At 41.5% G+C, this 18,029-nt stretch overlaps 2 protein-coding genes across 2 annotated transcripts in view; both read left to right on the top strand.

The window, feature by feature from the left end:
• Window positions 1-5,554, top strand: part of DMBT1 (deleted in malignant brain tumors 1) — a gene marked incomplete at its 3' end in the record, with an annotated part of 86,249 nt that extends 80,695 nt beyond the window's left edge. Inside the window, exons 43-50 of the mRNA XM_083738610.1 lie at window positions 492-527; window positions 1,048-1,089; window positions 1,191-1,532; window positions 2,479-2,514; window positions 3,752-3,793; window positions 3,884-4,225; window positions 4,339-4,377; window positions 5,511-5,554. Coding sequence (XP_083594736.1) covers window positions 492-527; window positions 1,048-1,089; window positions 1,191-1,532; window positions 2,479-2,514; window positions 3,752-3,793; window positions 3,884-4,225; window positions 4,339-4,377; window positions 5,511-5,554 — 923 coding nt within the window. The remainder of the gene's footprint in view (window positions 1-491; window positions 528-1,047; window positions 1,090-1,190; window positions 1,533-2,478; window positions 2,515-3,751; window positions 3,794-3,883; window positions 4,226-4,338; window positions 4,378-5,510) is intronic.
• An 886-nt stretch (window positions 5,555-6,440) lies between these two features.
• On the top strand, window positions 6,441-17,545 carry LOC310844506 (scavenger receptor cysteine-rich domain-containing protein DMBT1; the record flags this gene model as incomplete). The annotated part of the gene is made up of 13 exons (XM_083738608.1): window positions 6,441-6,525; window positions 6,752-6,772; window positions 7,206-7,517; window positions 8,925-8,951; window positions 9,253-9,288; window positions 10,408-10,719; window positions 11,720-11,749; window positions 11,918-12,229; window positions 13,267-13,299; window positions 13,712-13,741; window positions 14,493-14,668; window positions 15,053-15,429; window positions 17,039-17,545. Coding segments are annotated over 13 exons (1,980 nt in total), but the record flags the coding sequence as incomplete, so codon positions are not given.
• Between the last annotated feature and the right edge of the window lie 484 nt (window positions 17,546-18,029).

Genomic DNA, 18,029 nt, shown 5'->3' with positions numbered 1-18,029 from the left:
CATGATAGAAGAACTTCTAATTTCATCCCAGGTGGTGAGGAGAATATTTGCTTTGGATCTATTATAAGTCTATTTTTCACTTTCATTACATGGTCTGGTATTCCAGAATAGTGAGGAATAGGTGTGGAGCCATAGTACTGAGTGAAATGGGCATAATTCTTACCATTTTCCCAGTGTACAGTAAAGCACAAAGCAAAGATTTGTCATGTAATGAAAATGGACACATACCCATACATTTTGGTGAAGGTTCCACAAGAGGAAATAAGAAAACTAGAAACTAAATTAGCAAGTTAAAATGCAGGCTCCCTCACTCAATCAGTTTAGCACTTATAGTAGAGTGAACAATGCAGATAAGGTTCTAAACATTAAATTTCTCTAATATCTGCTTGATGAGGTGCCATAATTAAGAATGAAATCCAGTAACAATGAGTTCCTCCTTTCTGGTGTTTAAATGGGCATTATTTTTATGCTGTGCTTCTTTCTATTTCCAGGACCCCTTACCACCACAGAAATACCCATTACATCTGGTATGTATTTTTTGACTTTATCATGTTTTATAAAAAAGGGGGGAGGACAAACCAACAGATTAATTTTCCCTGCTGCGATTGTTTGACATAATTCTTCTGGAATGGCTCTTAGCATAGGGCAGAAAGGAGAGAGTTTGAGTGTGATAGCAGTAGCACCTCTTGCAGTTTCCCCCCATTCACCCTGGTTGCCCAATGCCCAACCTCCCTTAAGCTGTCTCCTGCAGCTGTTTAGTATATAAAGAGAAAATAGCCCTCTTCAGAGAAAATAACATGGTGTACATTATACTCCTGGTTTTCATGTATCATGGGGCAGCAATATTACATGTTGCATATTACATCTGGAGGCAACACAGTAACATATTTATAACACAGAGAAGAGGTTAAAGATATATAGGCCAGTTTGCAAACAATCCTGAGGAGCAAATTTATAAAACCTTCCTTAGATATTTAAACCAAATGGCATTATATGTGGACAAGATTTAATATATTTAGTATTGCATCTGGTTTCCTTTTAATTTAGGAACTCCACCTCCACAATCTACAGAACAGAGGGTGACAACTGGTGAGTATTAATGTGGAGTTTTAGCATTTTTCCACAAATGTTATTATTATATATTACTGAACGAGAAATAGTCCTGTAACATTCTTCATCAACTTTTGCAGAGAATGCACCATCAGGAACATCAGCAAGTCCTTTCTCCCTAAGACTGGTGAATGGAGAGAACAGCTGTCAGGGTCGCCTTGAAGTCTACCATGATGGGACCTGGGGAACTGTCTGTGATGACGATTGGGACTTGAAGGATGCTCAAGTTGTGTGCCAACAACTTGGTTGCGGAGAAGCCACTGCAGCCCCACTAAGTGCCCACTTTGGCCGAGGCTCTGGCAGTATTCTCCTGAATGCAGTACATTGCAAAGGGAATGAATCTTCTTTTGAGGACTGTTCTCATAATGGATGGGGAGTCCATGATTGCAAACATAAGGAAGATGCCAGCGTTATCTGCTCAGGTACCTCCAATTATTTTCCATATGTGTTTGCAGCATCTCTTCTAAATATTTCCAAATATATATATTCTGCCTGTATTGCAAGGATACAGTTATACTTTTTCATTTCTGTTTTTTAAATTAAAAACCCTTCCATCCACCACAGAGAATATTCTTTCATCTCATAAGTGGTGCTGAAGCTTCTGAAGGCCAGGGGGGTTGCATCTGATGATACATTTATTTAAAGACTGCACAGCCATTGCCCTAATTTCAATAATAAAGACATAGGCTAGACTCTAAAGACATACTGTATGTGGGCATACTCAAGCTAATAATACAACAAGTCTTGGAGCTCCACTGGAATATACTGCAAGTGACAGGTGCTCTTTGTCTTTAGAGCCATCACCTGCTAGTAAGTGATATTCCAAGGATATCTGGAACTGGAATTCATCTAATTTACTTTCCACCTTTAGAATCATACTCAGTAGCAATTAGCACCAGGGCATATGTTGTGGTAGCAAGTCATCTGGTTTCATGACAGGTAGTGGGAAGAAGGAGTATCTTCAGTCCATTTTGAATCTTCTGCAAATCACTTTCATTAGATGATGTGATGTTCCATTATTGTGATGGATGAGATTGAGGCCAGAGTGCTAAGTGAAAGGGGTTCACTTCCTGACATCTTCCAAATCTAAAAAGTACCACAAAGGAAAAGTGCAGATGCCATATTTTAAAGACAGGAAATGAGAACTTTGGAAACTGAATCTGCTTGTCAGGTTTTCTGGCTCAATCTGGAACTCATTCTAGGATTTAGAATAGCACAATCAGAATAAATCAATTTATAAACATTATATTTCTCCGATAGCTATCTGCTAAGATGTCGTAACTAGGACCCATATAATTTTAGGTTTCTCTCATTGAGTATTTAAATAAGTTTCATTTTTCTCTTTTGCACCCTTCTGTCCATTTTCAGGACCTCCAGCCACCACAGAAGCACCCATTACATCTGGTATGTATTAGCAGCAGTCCCTCCTGCCATTTGGTTGGTAAAATTCTGCAGGAAATTGTTGCAAGGGTGGAGGACAGAGCTGAATAAGGTTTTGTTGCACAAATTTAGTTTTCCTTGGCTGCACCCAAATCAGTGGTGCAAACTAGGAAGAAAGGTGGTTTGTGAATTCTAATGGAAACACAAACTGAGAATGGAAGGGGTTTTCTTGTTGTAAGTGGGAGACAACAGAGAACGCAAGCATGTTACATCTGAAGACATCAAAAAGAAGCACTTAATAACACAAGGCTGAGGTTAAAAATGCAAACACCAGATGGTTATTGCAAACAACCAGTGAAGTCTTCACTGTATATTCTGTGGAGGTTGAAAGTAGATCTGATTTACTCTTGAGAACAGTGGTACCTCGGTTTACAAACAATCTTGTTTACGAACTATTCGGTTTACAAACTCCACAAAACCAAAAGTAGTGTTCCGGTTTGCAAACTTTACCTCAGTCTATGAATGGAAGCTTAACAGTGGAAGGGCACCGGTGGCAGGAGGCCTCCTTAGGGAAAGCGTGCCTCGGTTTAAGAATGGATTTGGTTTAAGAATGGACTTCAGGAACGGATTAAGTTTGTAAACCGAGGTACCACTGTAATTAACAAAAAAATGAACTGGGCACTGAGGTTCAAAATGCAGGACTGTGCACATCCTCCAGCAGAAGAGAGCCCCCAGCAGAGTTAAAAATGTTTTCAGAGTTAACCAGCAGCATAGCATGGAATATAGGTTGTTAAACACTTTTGCATATCCCATTATTGAGCCATTAAATGCTTGCCCCTTCTCTCTAGCATGCTATTGAGTATGTTTAAAAGCTTTCCTTACTAAATCCAAAAGTCTAATTCATGCACTGTTCCATGCAGCAGCAAAGAGAACACAGGTAGATTACACTTGGGTACAAAATACACACTATAGTTTCAAACATGTGGTCTGAACTTAGAGCAAGTTCAGACATGTCCATTCTGGTATATTACGTGGCGAGAAAATAGTGAGAGAAAGGAAGAGAAGAAGCTTCACATCCTTCTTTGACCTAAGTGAGTCTAGGAAAACAGCTCTGTGGTTTTAACACCTTCATGCATTAACTAGCACTCATGCATTAGTTATGTTTGACTGCAATTTGACTACTGTAGTCAACACCACTGAAATAAATATGTAGACAAAGATTTAAACATTTAGCGTTGTATCTTGTATATATTTAAATTAGGAACTCCGCCACCACAGTCTACAGGACAGAGCATTACAACTGGTAAGAACTAATGTGAAGTTATAACAATTTTTTTTACACTTGTCAGTATTATATATTAGAAAAGGTTGCATTTTTCCTCAACTTTTGCAGATGATTCTTCATTGGGAACATCAGCAAGCCCTTTCTCCCTAAGACTGGTGAATGGAGAGAACAGCTGTCAGGGTCGTGTTGAAGTCTATCATAATGGCGAGTGGGGGACCGTCTGTGATGATGAATGGGACATTAATGATGCTCAGGTCGTGTGCAAAGAACTTGGTTGTGGAGAAGCCACTTCAGCTCCACTAAGTGCCCACTTTCGCCAAGGCTCTGGCAGTATCCTCCTGGATGCAGTACAGTGCGAAGGGAATGAGTTTTCTCTTGAGAAATGCTCCCATAAGGGATGGGGAGTCCATGACTGCAAACATAAGGAAGATGCAAGTGTCATTTGCTCTGGTAATGTACATTTCTATTGGTTTTCACACATTACATATTGTAATAATATTTGCAAGGAACCTCTCTGCAGTATAAATTCATATTTTTTTAAATTCTTTCTTTCATTGTTTTAGGAAATGTTTCCTATACTACAGGGAGCCCCATTATAAGTAGTGAGTATTAATTGAAAGCTGGGAGCATTATGATTTGTTGTTGTTCTTTTGCATATAAGACCATCTCCATGAAATTGAGAACCCCTTTACAGAAGAATTGCTCATTCGTTTTATCAGTGCATGAGGAAGGCCACACAACCAGACAATCCCTGGATGTTGCACACCCCAAGAAGACCCATCCCCTGGCATCCACACATAAAGCTTATACATAGGAAGCATGGCACAGTAGGAGTAAAGGCTCCCCGCCCTGCAGATGTTCACACTGTATGTGTAGATTATAGGAAAAGGAGCCACTCAGAGTGAACAATGTTGGGGGCAAATCTAATTGGCCTGGCCGTGTTCCACACTAGGAGATTGACCAAATGTATGGCCCATTCTTCTGAACAGGGCTAGAAATTAGGGGAACTGGAATTCCCAAACCTTTATATTCAATGGGGCTGTAGTGCCAACCCAATATCATGTTTTCATGAAAATGGGTTTTAAGAAACCTGGGATTTGGGAGACCTATGCCCCCACAGAAAATATATTGGCAGGTGTATTTTCTCAGAAGCTGAATCTCTGCCCAATTGGTCCCTTCTCTCTCCCAACTGAATGTGAACATTAGCACTACTAGGGTTTGATGGGACAAGTTCCATCTTCCTAGCACTATGGAAGAATCTTTTCTACAGTGCAATGCCTATGCACGTTTACTCAGAAGTAAGTCTCACTGAGGTTTTTACTCTGATGGGTATAGATAGCATGAATTATCATGTATCAGCACACCAGTGAAGCAGTTCTCTCTGAATGGTACACATAATGTCACAGTAAGTTATTTTAATAGAACTCATACATCTTAATGTTGGCATCCAAGTACAAAATCCCTTCTTGTTATGCATGTTTTTCACAAAGCAAAACCTAGTTGAGTTCACAATATTTTGCTATGTTGGTAAATATCAGCAGTCAAAACCTGAAAAGGAAACAGAAGAATTCTCTAGAAACCAATAAAATGCTATTGATTTTTTGTTTCTAGAGTCATACAAAAGTATGGATGAAACAAGATTAGTCCCTAACAGGCTGTGGAAGCCACAAATGTGTCTGTATTTCCTTTTTGTTGTTTGTTTTTATCTATGATACTATTATAATTCTTTCCTCAGCTCCAGCAAGAAATCCAACAACAACGGCACCAGGTATTTTATAATTATAGCACATTCCATTAATAGGCTGTGATCCAGGTAGAGTCAATGTGCTGGCCTCCTGATGCTGTTGGATTAAATTAAATTAAATTAAATTAAATTAGGTAAATCTTTTCCCAGTCATATAATAATTCATCATTTTAAGTGAATAAGCATAGGAACTGTAGTAAATATATAATATTAGAGGGTCTTCATGCTTGGTAATTAATAGTGCCTGCCAAAGTATTTTTACCTAAAAGTAAAGCTGGATCCAGACACATCAAAAAAATGTTTCAGGAAAACGCATTGTACACCTCATAATGGGAAATTGCCGAAAAACGGAATTCTACAGCACCATCTGGTGTCACAGTGTTATAATGCATTTAAAGCACACTTTTAAAAAGCACAAAAACGTAATGCAGCTGTCCTAAGTCTTTTTCAATTCACTATCAAGCATGTTCAGGATTGCACTGTAAACCTATATAACCACTTAGCAAAGAGTATGACTGTACACCCTATACATTTAAAGCACATTCAGAGCTCATTCTTTCTCTCAAAGAATTCTGGACTATAATTTCTTAAGAGTTACTGGGAATTGTAACTCTGTGTGGTGTGAACTATAGTGCCTAGAATTGCCAGATGGAAAGAATATACTTTAAAGGTATAGTGTATAACTACATCCCACTGAACTCTTGTATAGGATTACTCCATAAAGCATTTTAATTTTTTTTGCTATAAGCTAACATTGTATTGAATATATAAGGTGTGTTTTTTTTCTTGTATCCTTTTTTCCCCTTTTCCTTTTGTTTGAAATAATTAACCGTTTGAACTACTGAATAGATGCTTTTCTATTTCAAATATTAACTGTAGGGATAAAAAAACTGAGGAAGCATATGACCTGGGTAACTGTAATTCACTGTTTTCTTTCAACTAGCACTGACACCTCTGAGTACCACTCCTGTACCTCGGCCTAGCACCAAGGCGTCCACTACTTCTGGTAAGCCTTCAGCTAGAAATTTAATCTCAGCATAATTCAGTTTAATAACAGTGCAATCCTACACCTATCCACTCAGAAGTAAGTCCTCCTGAATTCAAGGGAATTCAAGGCAGATGGGTATAGGACTGCAGCCTTAGTAGTTTTTAGTCCTGCTATTGGAAATAATTTCTTCAAAGAACGTAGTATTTGATTTGGTCCTTTCCCCCTCTTCTTTTGTTGTTTCTAGCTAACCATCCTGCTTTGCCAGGTATGTTTTTCTCATCTTGTATGCATTTGTGAAACTTTTTAAAAAATAGTTTTAATACATCAGACGGACAACCTGGTTATCTTGTTTACATTTGGCGGTGCCTGATTTTGTAACACAGCAGTGGACAACCTGGACCTTCCAGATTTTTTTGGAGTGACAGGTCAAGCATGATCAGTACCATAGAGTGGGTTAGGGAATCTATGGGCTGTTGTCAAAAAAACCAGCCTTGCAAAAAAAAAAAACTACTCCTTCATCTGATATAAGTTGTTTCCTCTTCTCCAAGACATAATATTAAATCTGGATATACAGTATTGTAGAATAAGTTTATTATGAAGGAATTGGTAAATAAGTAAATGCAGATTATATATGTCTATTACATAGAGTTTGATCTGCCAGTGGGAGGCAACTAATGCTTCTCTTTTGTCTTTCTAAGATGGCACCGTGAGACTAGTCAATGGAAGAAACAGATGTGAGGGACGGGTTGAAGTACTCCACAATGGAATTTGGGGGACAGTCTGCGACGATGAGTGGGACTTAAGCGACGCAAGTGTTGTGTGCAGGCAGCAGAAATGTGGGCCCGCTCGCTCAGCAACAGCTAATGCTCTGTTTGATGAAGGCTCAGGGCCAATTCTTATGGATGATGTCAGGTGCACTGGGAATGAAATCAGCTTGGGACACTGCTCCCACAGAGGCTGGGGATTGCACAATTGTCTCCATAGAGAAGATGCTGGTGTCATTTGCTCAGGTACTCTTTGATTGCAGCATGATAGAATATTAATAAGAATAATAATAATCTATTTATGTCCCACCCATCTGGCTGGGTTTCCCCAGCCACTCTGGGCGGCTTCCAACAAAAGTTGTTTTTCTCTTTGACATCTGGTGGGAGGGCATTCCACAGGGCGGGTGCCACTACTGAGAAGGCCCTCTGTCTGGTCCCCTGTAACTTGGCTTCTCACAGCGAGGGAGCCAGAAGGTCCTCGGCGCTAGACCTCAATGTCTTGGTGGAACACTGGGGGTGGAGACGCTCCTTCAGGTATACTGGACCGAGGCCTTTTAGGGCTTTAAAGCCTTTGCCAACCTGGTACACTCCACATATCTTGGGTTACAACTTCTGTCACCCCCAGCCAGCATGTTGCATGGTTAGGTATGATGGGAATTATAATCCAAAACATCTGGTCGGCACCTGGTTAGTGAAAACGTATATAAAATTTCAGTCCAATATCCACTTCTCTGGGAGTACAGTAAGTCTAACTGAAGTCCATGGGGCTTATATCTGAGTAGGCATGTATAGGATTGTGTTGAAAGTGACTGATGTCAGGGAATTACCTTTGCTTCATGCCTTGTCTGCCTTTGCTGGCTTCATGCAAGAAAGCAATTGTAAAGAACATTCCCTATTCTAATATCTAATTTCTTGTGATCAATATTTCAAATGATGTTTCGTGGGTTTCTCCAGAACACACACCAGGCAAAGAAAACTGACTTGGTCCATTGGAAAACTTTCAAAATACACAGCAGGGCACACTCTTTGTTGGGGCCATAACCCAAAATGCCACAAATTGCAAAGTCTTCATCATAATAATAATCAACACTGATGTTATGCCATACAGGGCTGGCATGATGTCCAAGCCAGTAGGCTAAGGCTTTGTAGCTAAGAACAAAAACAAAAGAACCAAAGCACTCACAGTAGTCACTTTCTTATAAAGAGCAGAGCTGGCCCACCTATTAGGTGACGTGAAGCAACTGCTTCCACCAGCGGAAGTGCAAGAGGCGGTACCTAGTTCACAACACCACTTCTGCTGGAACATTCCCCTGTTGCCAGGCTTTGGCAAGAGGGAGGTTTACTGCTGTGCAGTATTGCTGCTTCTCTTCCCAGCCACTGGGGCAGAGAAGATGAGTGCCAAGGCCTTGTGGAAAGTTTCTTGATCTCATCTAGTGGGGGGGGGGGGTTCTGGTGGTGGAAGTGGGGGGCTGGCAGGGCAGGACTATAGATGGGCAAGAGGCAGCACATTCTGGTTTTGCCTCAGGTGGCAAAACATGACTGGCTGTCACTGATAAGAAGTATATTCTGTTACGTTTTATGTTCTATGTACAATTTTGATTTCACTGAAGTTATATTTACTCTGCTATTCCACTTTTTCTCTTTCTTTTCAAGTACCAACTGTGAGCACTCCTACTCCAAGTAAGGGACATTTCATCTTCTCTATAATATAATCCTAAATTCTAGTTTTTAGTATACAGATTCAAACTGGCATTTAAATCTATTAAATGCATCTATATTTCTGTATGTATAAGTCTGTTTTAACCATTGATTCCTTCTGTACTAAACGGAGTAACTTTTACTGCATACTAAACTACATAACTTACTCTATTTTTACTACAGTAAAAATTACTTCAGGAAAACTGTGTTCCTCACAATATTTCTCTTACTTTCTCTTTTTTTCTTCTTCTTCTCCTCCATCTTTTGTGGGGGGTTTTTCAAGGACCTGCAATTAGCAAGGAAACTACACTTTCAAACGGTAAGAGATACCTCAGCTTCCTCATGAGATATCACACTAAATGTTAGCTTTGGCTATGCAGGCTTTGTAGAATAGGTATTTTCGTGGATGAATTGACTAATGCACAGCCCACAAATGCAAAATGATTTATAAATGTATAAATGCCATATCTCACATGCACCATCCGTACCCCCAATGTCACCGTGCCACCTCTTTGGAAATAAAGGTGCTGGCAGCTGCACATGATTCACTCAAGGGTGCTTTTCTCAGTGATGCTACCACCCATCCCTACAGTTGCTAGGGATTGATGACCCTCTAAAAGCCAGGTCCGTCCCAGTTCTGCTTGGAGATGGAATTAAGTCTGTCCCATCCCATTCCTGCGCAGATTTTAAAGGGACATTCTGAAAAATCAGAAATATGAAAGTTAAAAAAAAGATGAAAAAAACAAAAGTTATTTGCAAGGTGGTCCATGAGCTGCAGTGCTGCCTCTGTCTATTTAACTATGTTTTTCCTTGACTTTTTAAAAAAATTCCAGAACCAATTATCTAGCTGCCCACAACCTGGAGTGTCTAGCGCATGGTGCTCCTTACCGCCACACTGTTTGAATGCAACAGAGCAAGTTTCTCTGGGGGCAACAGAACTTGATGACATTCTGTCACCCTCAGAGGGGATTGTATGGGTGAAATATGGATTCCTCCAGTTTTTACTCTAACCTATCGCCAGAATGCCTCTGGTTACCACGTTAATAAATATGTCAGTGGTTTGTGCAGTCAATTCAACTGGCACTTCTCTGCTGATCTCCCTCACCCCAAACCAATGCTTTTTTTCTATAAAAAAAATAATCTTTAGGGGTACTCTCATTTTGACTCAAGAAAATCACCATTTTATAGTTCAAATAGGGGAAAATAAATGGAGAAAAGTACAAAGATTCACAAAATGTTTAGGGGGTATATGTACCCCTGCATCCCCCAGAAAAAAGCACTGCCCCCAACTCACCCCAAAAAAACTGAAAAGCAAAATTAAATGGGATGGTTATGTCAGTTCAGATGGGCAACAAACATTTGCTCCATATGCTGATATTGTGACTGGGCCTCTTTATCTACTAGTAGTGAACCCATGTTTCTCTCTTCTTTTTCTAAGGAGCATCTGTGAAACTAGTCAATGGAAGACACAGATGTGAAGGACGGATTGAAGTGTTTCACAATGGAAGGTGGGGGACGGTCTGCGATGATGCGTGGGACTTAACTGATGCAAGTGTCGTATGCAGGCAGCTTGGATGTGGGCCTGTTATCGCAGCACCAGGACAGGCTCGATTTGGTCCTGGTCCAGGCACAATCCTCCTGGATGATGTCTCCTGCACTGGGAATGAATGGCACTTGGGCCAGTGCTCTCACAGAGGCTGGGGGGTACATAATTGCCTCCGCAGTGAAGATGCTAGTGTCATCTGCGCAGGTATTTTCCAATTGCAGGTTGATAGTTCCTTTAAAAATTAATGGACATAGACCAGGCTTCCTCAACCTCGGCCCTCCAGATGTTTTTGGCCTACAACTCCCATGATCCCTAGCTGGCAGGACCAGTGGTCAGGGATGATGGGAATTGTAGTCTCAAAACATCTGGAGGGCCGAGGTTGAGCAAGCCTGACACAGACCAATTGTGGGGAACCTTTGGCCCTCCAGATGTTCCTGAACTACAACTCCCATAAGCCCCAGCAATCATGGCCAGTAGCCAGGGATGGTATGAGTTGTAGTTCAGCAACATCGGAAGAGCCAGAGGTGCAAAGATGGATCTAGAGGAGCCGACGTGCTCTGCGCATGTCTGCAGTGGGCCAGCTTGCAAAACATGCTCAGGCTATAACCCTGAGCTGAAACCCTGAGCCATTACTGTTCCAAATAACCAGGACAGCCTGTATTTGTTCACCAAGCTGACTTGTTCCAAACATGTGTACATCACTGGGGAGGGGGCAATGACCATTTAAGACCATTTAGATTGAAAGTACACTGTTTTATAATAACCAAAATTGAATATATTACAAAATAATTCTTGAGGAATTATATTATCTGCATAATATTGAACAGATATGTAAAATGCTGTTGGTTGGGTAACACGTACAATCACTGGTTTGATAGGCACTTAAATGCAGTTACAGTACTTCCCACTTGTAGTCACCCATTTACCATTTTATTTGTGTAAAAAAACCTTAAAAGAAATATTGTTCACATTATACCACTAAAGATGGTAACTAAAACATCGCCCTAATTGAAGCAGAAATTGGATTGCTATATTCCACCTTCTTCACCCTTCTTAATACAAGAACCACCCATGACATTCATCTAATCTACTTTTCTTGATAAGGAGCATCTACTGCTACATTTTAAACCACATCAGTCCTATTTACAATGTTGATACCAGTGAAAGTATATTCTACTTACTCCTCTTCTTCTTTCTTTTCAAGAACCAGTCCAGACCACTCCTGCTCCAACAGGTAAGAGGCTCCTCGCCTTCTCTATAATAAAATCCTAAATCTTTCTTCTAAACATGAAGATATTATGGAATAGGCTTCCCATGGAGGAATTGTCCAATGAGCAGCACATGTGGCAAAATTTATATAGAGCTAACCATTGCAAACAATCCTTCTCTTTTGTCTTTCTAGAAGGAGCTGTGAAACTAGTCAATGGAAGACATGCATGTGAAGGGCGGGTTGAAATCTTTCACAACGGAAGATGGGGGACAGTCTGTGACGATTTGTGGGGCATGACCCATGCACAAGTTGTGTGCAGGAAGCTTGGTTGTGGAGACGCTGTCTCGGCACTAGGAAAGGCGCAGTTTGGTGAAGGCTCAGGCCCAATTCTTATGGATGATGTCCGCTGCACTGGGAATGAAGACAGCTTGAGTCAGTGCTCCCACAGAGGCTGGGGAATACATAATTGTGTTCATAGGGAAGATGCTGCTGTCATGTGCTCAGGTAAACTTGGGTTTCTGGATAATGGATAACAATAAGATCTGTTAATGCCTAAGTGACTGGTATACAACAAACAAATTGTCTTAAAGGTTGGTTTGAACATTCCCTTTCCTAATATGTGACACCTTGAGATCAATGTCTCAAATTACATTTTAAAAGTTGTTATCTGCAATAATGGTTACAGAGGCATCTGAATACTTGATTTGGTCTCTGTCAATCTATTTTTGCATAGCCTTTAGCTGCAGTAGATGCTGAGGGGTGGGGAATAGCAATGAAATGTTGGCAGATTACTACACAGTCTGCCTTGAACCCCCTCAGTAGGCCCTTCAGTATGGTGGACGACACTTTCCCATTGCCAGTGTTGAAGTAAGATTTGACTGTTAATCTAGTGGGATTCCATACACAGAATGTGGGAAGACACCATCTTGTCATTTGCTCAAAGCAGTGATGGGGGAGCTGGATCCCCACCTCCTGTAGGCCATGTTAACAGATGAGTGAAGCCTTTCACATGTCAATCAACTGATGCTACATGATGCCAGGTGACTCACCTTGAAAGGAAGAATCGGGAGTGCACTTGTTCTCCCATCCTTTGCAAGCGTATCTTGGATTTAAAAAGTGCTGAACTCTACCAGTGGCTGGAAAGGGGAGAATCTTATTCCTTTTCTGTTTGATTCTTCCTTTTTTCCGTTTGGTTCTGTGGATTTATCTGTTCCACACCTGACATCACTTGATGTCAGGTGATTGATAGGTAGCCATAGTTTGGACCAAACCACTCTGCAAGCCAAATGAGGAACCTAGAGGACCTTATCTCAAGGACGTAATGCTTTCCTTGTATTTAAGGTGAGCATTATGAGTCATGAGGTTTCGTGATTTCATAATATCCTACCTCTGTGGACATTGTAGAGTGGGTTTTTCAGGTAGGAATTTGCCAATGAGCAGCATAAAAAAAAGCAGGTGGTGCATAACTTTTAATATGTTGAAAATATGTATGCAACTTTAAAAAATGAGTGATTTCATTTCAATCCTTTTTTATATAACAGCAAAGGCTGCCCCCCAAGCCACCACTACAGCAGGTAATTAATATTTTTGTGATATACAAATAATTCAGACATGCATGTTTTTAGAGTTGAAAATATGTGCTGTCTCACAATATCAGGAATGCCTGGTATTTGTCAAGAAACCGCTGCCTACACTGGTCTTTTTGACCATGGAATAACTCTTGTATTGGAGAGCCATTTAGGTACCACTCCTAAAATATATTGCACTAAAACAATGTCATAAACAAACAGTCTTTATATGTTATCTTCTATTATCAAGGAGATAAATAACTATCCAACTTTTAGAAGACATCTGAAGGGAGGTTTTTAGTGTCTGGTGTTTTATTATGTTTTTATATGTGTTGGAAACCGACAAGATGGGTGGGGTCTAAATATTATCATCATCATCATTATCATTATCATCAACAACATCTTTGTTTTTTCATAGCTCCTGTGGATGATACAACTACAGATCCTGGTAATGTTAAAAATGATATCGTTGCTTTTTAATTAATGTATTATAAATATTTCACTAAGACATTTTGTGGGCCTTTGGCAAAATAAGAATATTTTGGACCATGATGTTTCTTCCTTCAGTGACAAAAATGCTACCCACTCAAAAACCTCCTGTTTTGAACATTTCTGGAATCCAGGTATAGTTCTTACCTAAGGCCTCAAAATTAGCCTTCTCATTCTTCTCCATTCCTTGTTGCTTGAGGCCATGGTGAAGTATGAAAAGGGAAGGTGGTTCTACTTGTTGACTGAAATAATCTTTACAAGAACATATAGCCGGGAAGAGAGATGGATAAGAATTCTGTTCGATCCTCCTTTTTAAGCAAACTGACCTAACCAGCACCTGCTGGACTAATGCACAGTTTGGAACCTAATGGTCCTTCAGATGTTGTACTTCTCTATATTTTACAATATGGCTCACAGCTCAAAAAAGCTAAACAAATATATAAGAATTGCATATATCAAAATATCAAGGTCCTCTGGGTGAAATAAAACCAAATTATCTAAAAACAATCCAATAAAGCACTATAATTGAAAAAAACAATATAAAGTGACCATAGGCTACAACAGAAAGGAATTAGTGGAAATCTAATGTACTGTGAGAATGTTTCTTTTAACCGATGGGCATATGTGCATGTACACAACATTACATTATTATTTTCTTTGCTTATAGTATCCAACAATACTTCTTATTTTTCCCCCCTTCCCCTGTCCAGTAACACTTGCATGTTTGCCCGAATACATGAAGGCAGTTATTGGCAGAGAATACCTTACTTCAAAAGGCTGCTCTGAGTGCAATCTGTACTTGAGTGACCAAGCCTGCAAACCTGAGATTACAAGAGACGAATTTATATTCTATATACCATATGATGGTTGCGGGACAAGACGGGAGGTAAGGAAGTGTATATCTGATCGTAAGACATATTGGTATAATTTGATAGCTTTTATTTGGGTAACTTTAAGAATGTGAGTTTCAAAAAATAATACAGTTGCCAAATTATACCCCCTGGGGCCCCTTTGCATTCAAATTATCATATATTGGCTTTGTAAGCCATGTATGAACAAGGCTTGTGGACATGCATACAATCCATTCACTCCTCTTTTCATGAATGACCTAACTAATACGTCTTCCATTAACTGTAGTTTCCTGTTTAATCTGAACCAGGAAACTATGCTTTGTTGAATAGCTCCTGGTTTGTTTTTACTCTGGTTTCATTTGCTACAGTATATTTAAACTTACTGTCCATGTGTTTTGTCTAATCTAATGCTTTAACAGAACAATGGAGGGGTTAGCAGTTTCTCCAATACTGTCAGCAGCCGTGGAACTGGTGTAAATCCTCAGTTTATCTTCATCTGCAAAATGGAGCCAAGAGCCATGAAGGAACTGACGCACAACATAGATGAAATGGAATCCACGGAAGAAGGCCGAAAGCAAAGTGGATTATTCCATATGAAATTCTTATTTTATGACTCACCTTCCTTCGCACACCAAGTAGCTTCCATGCCCTACTTTATGAAGATGAACCAGAACAAAAACTTTGAAGTCGAAATCTCTAACTGTAATCGGAGGCAAATATTCTTCGTAGACACCTGTGTGGCTTCGCCTAGCCCTCATGACTTCACAACTACAACACATACTCTAATACAGAATGGGTAAGGGGGAGAATAAGCTGACAAACATTTCTGCATACTTTGGACAGGGTCAATTATTAGAAAACACACATGGGGGGGGAGACCCTGTGTCAAACTTTCACTTCAGCTGGCTCTATCCTGCCAGGACTCTAAGCTCCTCACAGCCATCCTTTTATTATTTTGTCTCTGTAGATTCTACCTTGTATTTGGCCATGATTGGCTCCTACCTCTTTCCCTGGATTTTTTTTCATCTTTCCACTTTCCTTTTCTAAATTTCTCAGTGCAGTTCTATGGTGTACAAAATGCACATACAGTGGTGCCCCGCAAGATGAATGCCTCGCTAAACAAAAAACCCGCAAGACGAAAGGGTTTTCTGATTTTTTAGCGGCTTCGCAAGACGAATTTCCCTATGGGATTGCTTCGCAAGACGAAAGCCCATAGGGAAATCTCCGGGGACAGCGGGGAAGCGCAGCGCGCCTTCTCCTCTGTTCCCGGACCTGTCCTAAGGCTTGCGGTGGGAGGTCCGGGAACAGAGAACAAGGCGCGAAGGGCTTCTCCTCTGTTCCCGGGGCTTGCAGTGGGAGGAGGGTTTTTCCTCCCCACCGCCAACATTCAGAACAGCCTTCTGAATGTTGGCGGTGGGGAGGAAAGCCCTCCTCCCACCGCAAGCCTTCAGGACAGGTCCAGGAACAGAGGGGAAGGTGCGCAGCGCTTCTCCTCTGTTCCCGGACCTGTCTTGAAGACTTGCGGTGGGAGGAAGGTTTTCCTCCCCACCGCCAACATTCAGAAGGCTGTTCTGAAGGCTGGCGGTGGGAAGAAAAGCCCTTCTCCCCCGCCAGCCTTCAGAAGAGTTCCCGCCTAGGCTGCGGATAGCAGCCTGCTGCCCCGCGTGAGGGGCGCTCTGCTTAAGAGCGCCCCTCGCGCGGGGCAGCAGGCTGCTATGCGCAGCTTGGAGAGCCCTCTGGACCTCTTCTGAAGGCGGGCGGGGGGCAAAAGTCTTTGTCCCCCCTGCCTGCCTTCCCGGGGGCTTTTAAATCGCCCCGGGACAGCTGAGAATTCATCCGCCGTCCCGGGGCGATTTTATAATGCTGGCGGGCGGCAGCGCTGCCGCCCGCCAGCATTTTAAGATCGCCCCGGACAGCGGAGAAGTCCTCCACTGTCCCGGGGTTTTTAAAATGCTGGGGGACGGCAGCGAAACCTTCACTGCCGCCTGCCAGCATTTTTAGATCGCCCTGGGACAGCGGAGAAGTCCCCGCTGTCACGGGAAGGCAGGCGGGGGGAAGCAAAGGCTTCCCCCCCCCGGCCTTCAGAAGAGGTCAGGGGACAGACTGTCCCCGGACCTGGTCTGAAGGTGGTTTCCATAGGAACGCATTGATTGATTTTCTATGCATTCCTATGGGAAACCGTGCTTTGCAAGACGAAAAACTCGCAAGACGAAAAAACTTGCGGAACGAATTAATTTCGTCTTGCGAGGCACCACTGTATTGGGGTCAAGTATGAATATAAATGTGTGTATTCCTGGAAAATAGCATACAGAAATGCATTATATTATGGAATACGGCTTTGCAACAATGTGTCTATTGGGCAAAATTGCAATTGCTTATCATTCCTTCTCCATTTTTTTCCCCAGGTGTGTTAAAGATTATACCTATACAGGTTCTTATAGACAGAGGGTCACCCGCTTCAGCTTTATACCCAACTTCAAATGGTCAACAGTTTATCTACAGTGCAAAATTGTGGTGTGCAATGCATATGACTCTAGATCTCGATGTTACCAAGGCTGCATGCCCAGGCGTAAGAGAGAAATAAGCGCTGGTCAAGAACACGTGCAAGTTATTGGGCCATTTAACCTTCATTAAGTAGTGTCACCTAGCAATGCCCACCAAGGTCAATGAGGATACTTGCATAATGACTCTGTCTGTGGCATTATCTTGAAGTAATTCATCACTGTAGACAGTTCCATAGAGAAGCTGGCACTTCAGATGCCAGAATACATGCTTTGATCTGCCTTTGTAACTCCGATCATCTGGTATCTTTGTAGTCAATATGAAAGATCTGTAAAACCTTTGTCTTGAAGTCATCACAGTTAGTTGGCTCACTGACTTAGCAAAACAAATAAAGCTAGCTGTAAAAAAAAAACATGTTTCTGTGTATCTAATCATAAAGTAAAGGGACCCCTGACCATTAGGTCCAGTCGTGACCAACTCTGGGGTTGCGGCACTCATCTTGCTTTATTGGCCGAGGGAGCCGGCGTACAGCTTCCAGGTCATGTGGCCAGCATGACTAAGCCACTTCTGGTGAACCAGAGCAGCTCACAGAAACACTGTTTACCTTCCCGCACTTTGACATGCTTTTGAACTGCTAGGGACCAAGCAATGAGAGCTCACTCCGTCACGGGGATTCGAACTGCCAACCTTCTGATCAGCAAATCCTAGGCTCTGTGGTTTAACCCACAGAGCCACCCGCGTCCCGTATCTAATCATATCGAGACCATAATTCACACATTCAGGCCACCTGGGCAACCCCATTGAAAGCAGGCAACCTTTCATCCAAGGTTACTGAGCAGTTGGTTGTGGACCAGATCCAGGTGCTCTTGGAGGAAACTGATCAAAGGTCAAAGA

The sequence above is a fragment of the Podarcis gaigeae genome (genome assembly GCF_964106915.1).
Source record: "Podarcis gaigeae genome assembly, chromosome: 5".
Classification (NCBI taxonomy): Eukaryota; Metazoa; Chordata; class Lepidosauria; order Squamata; family Lacertidae; genus Podarcis; species Podarcis gaigeae.
Note: the sequence above shows the minus strand (reverse complement) of the source record. Positions and strands in the feature narration are given on the sequence as shown.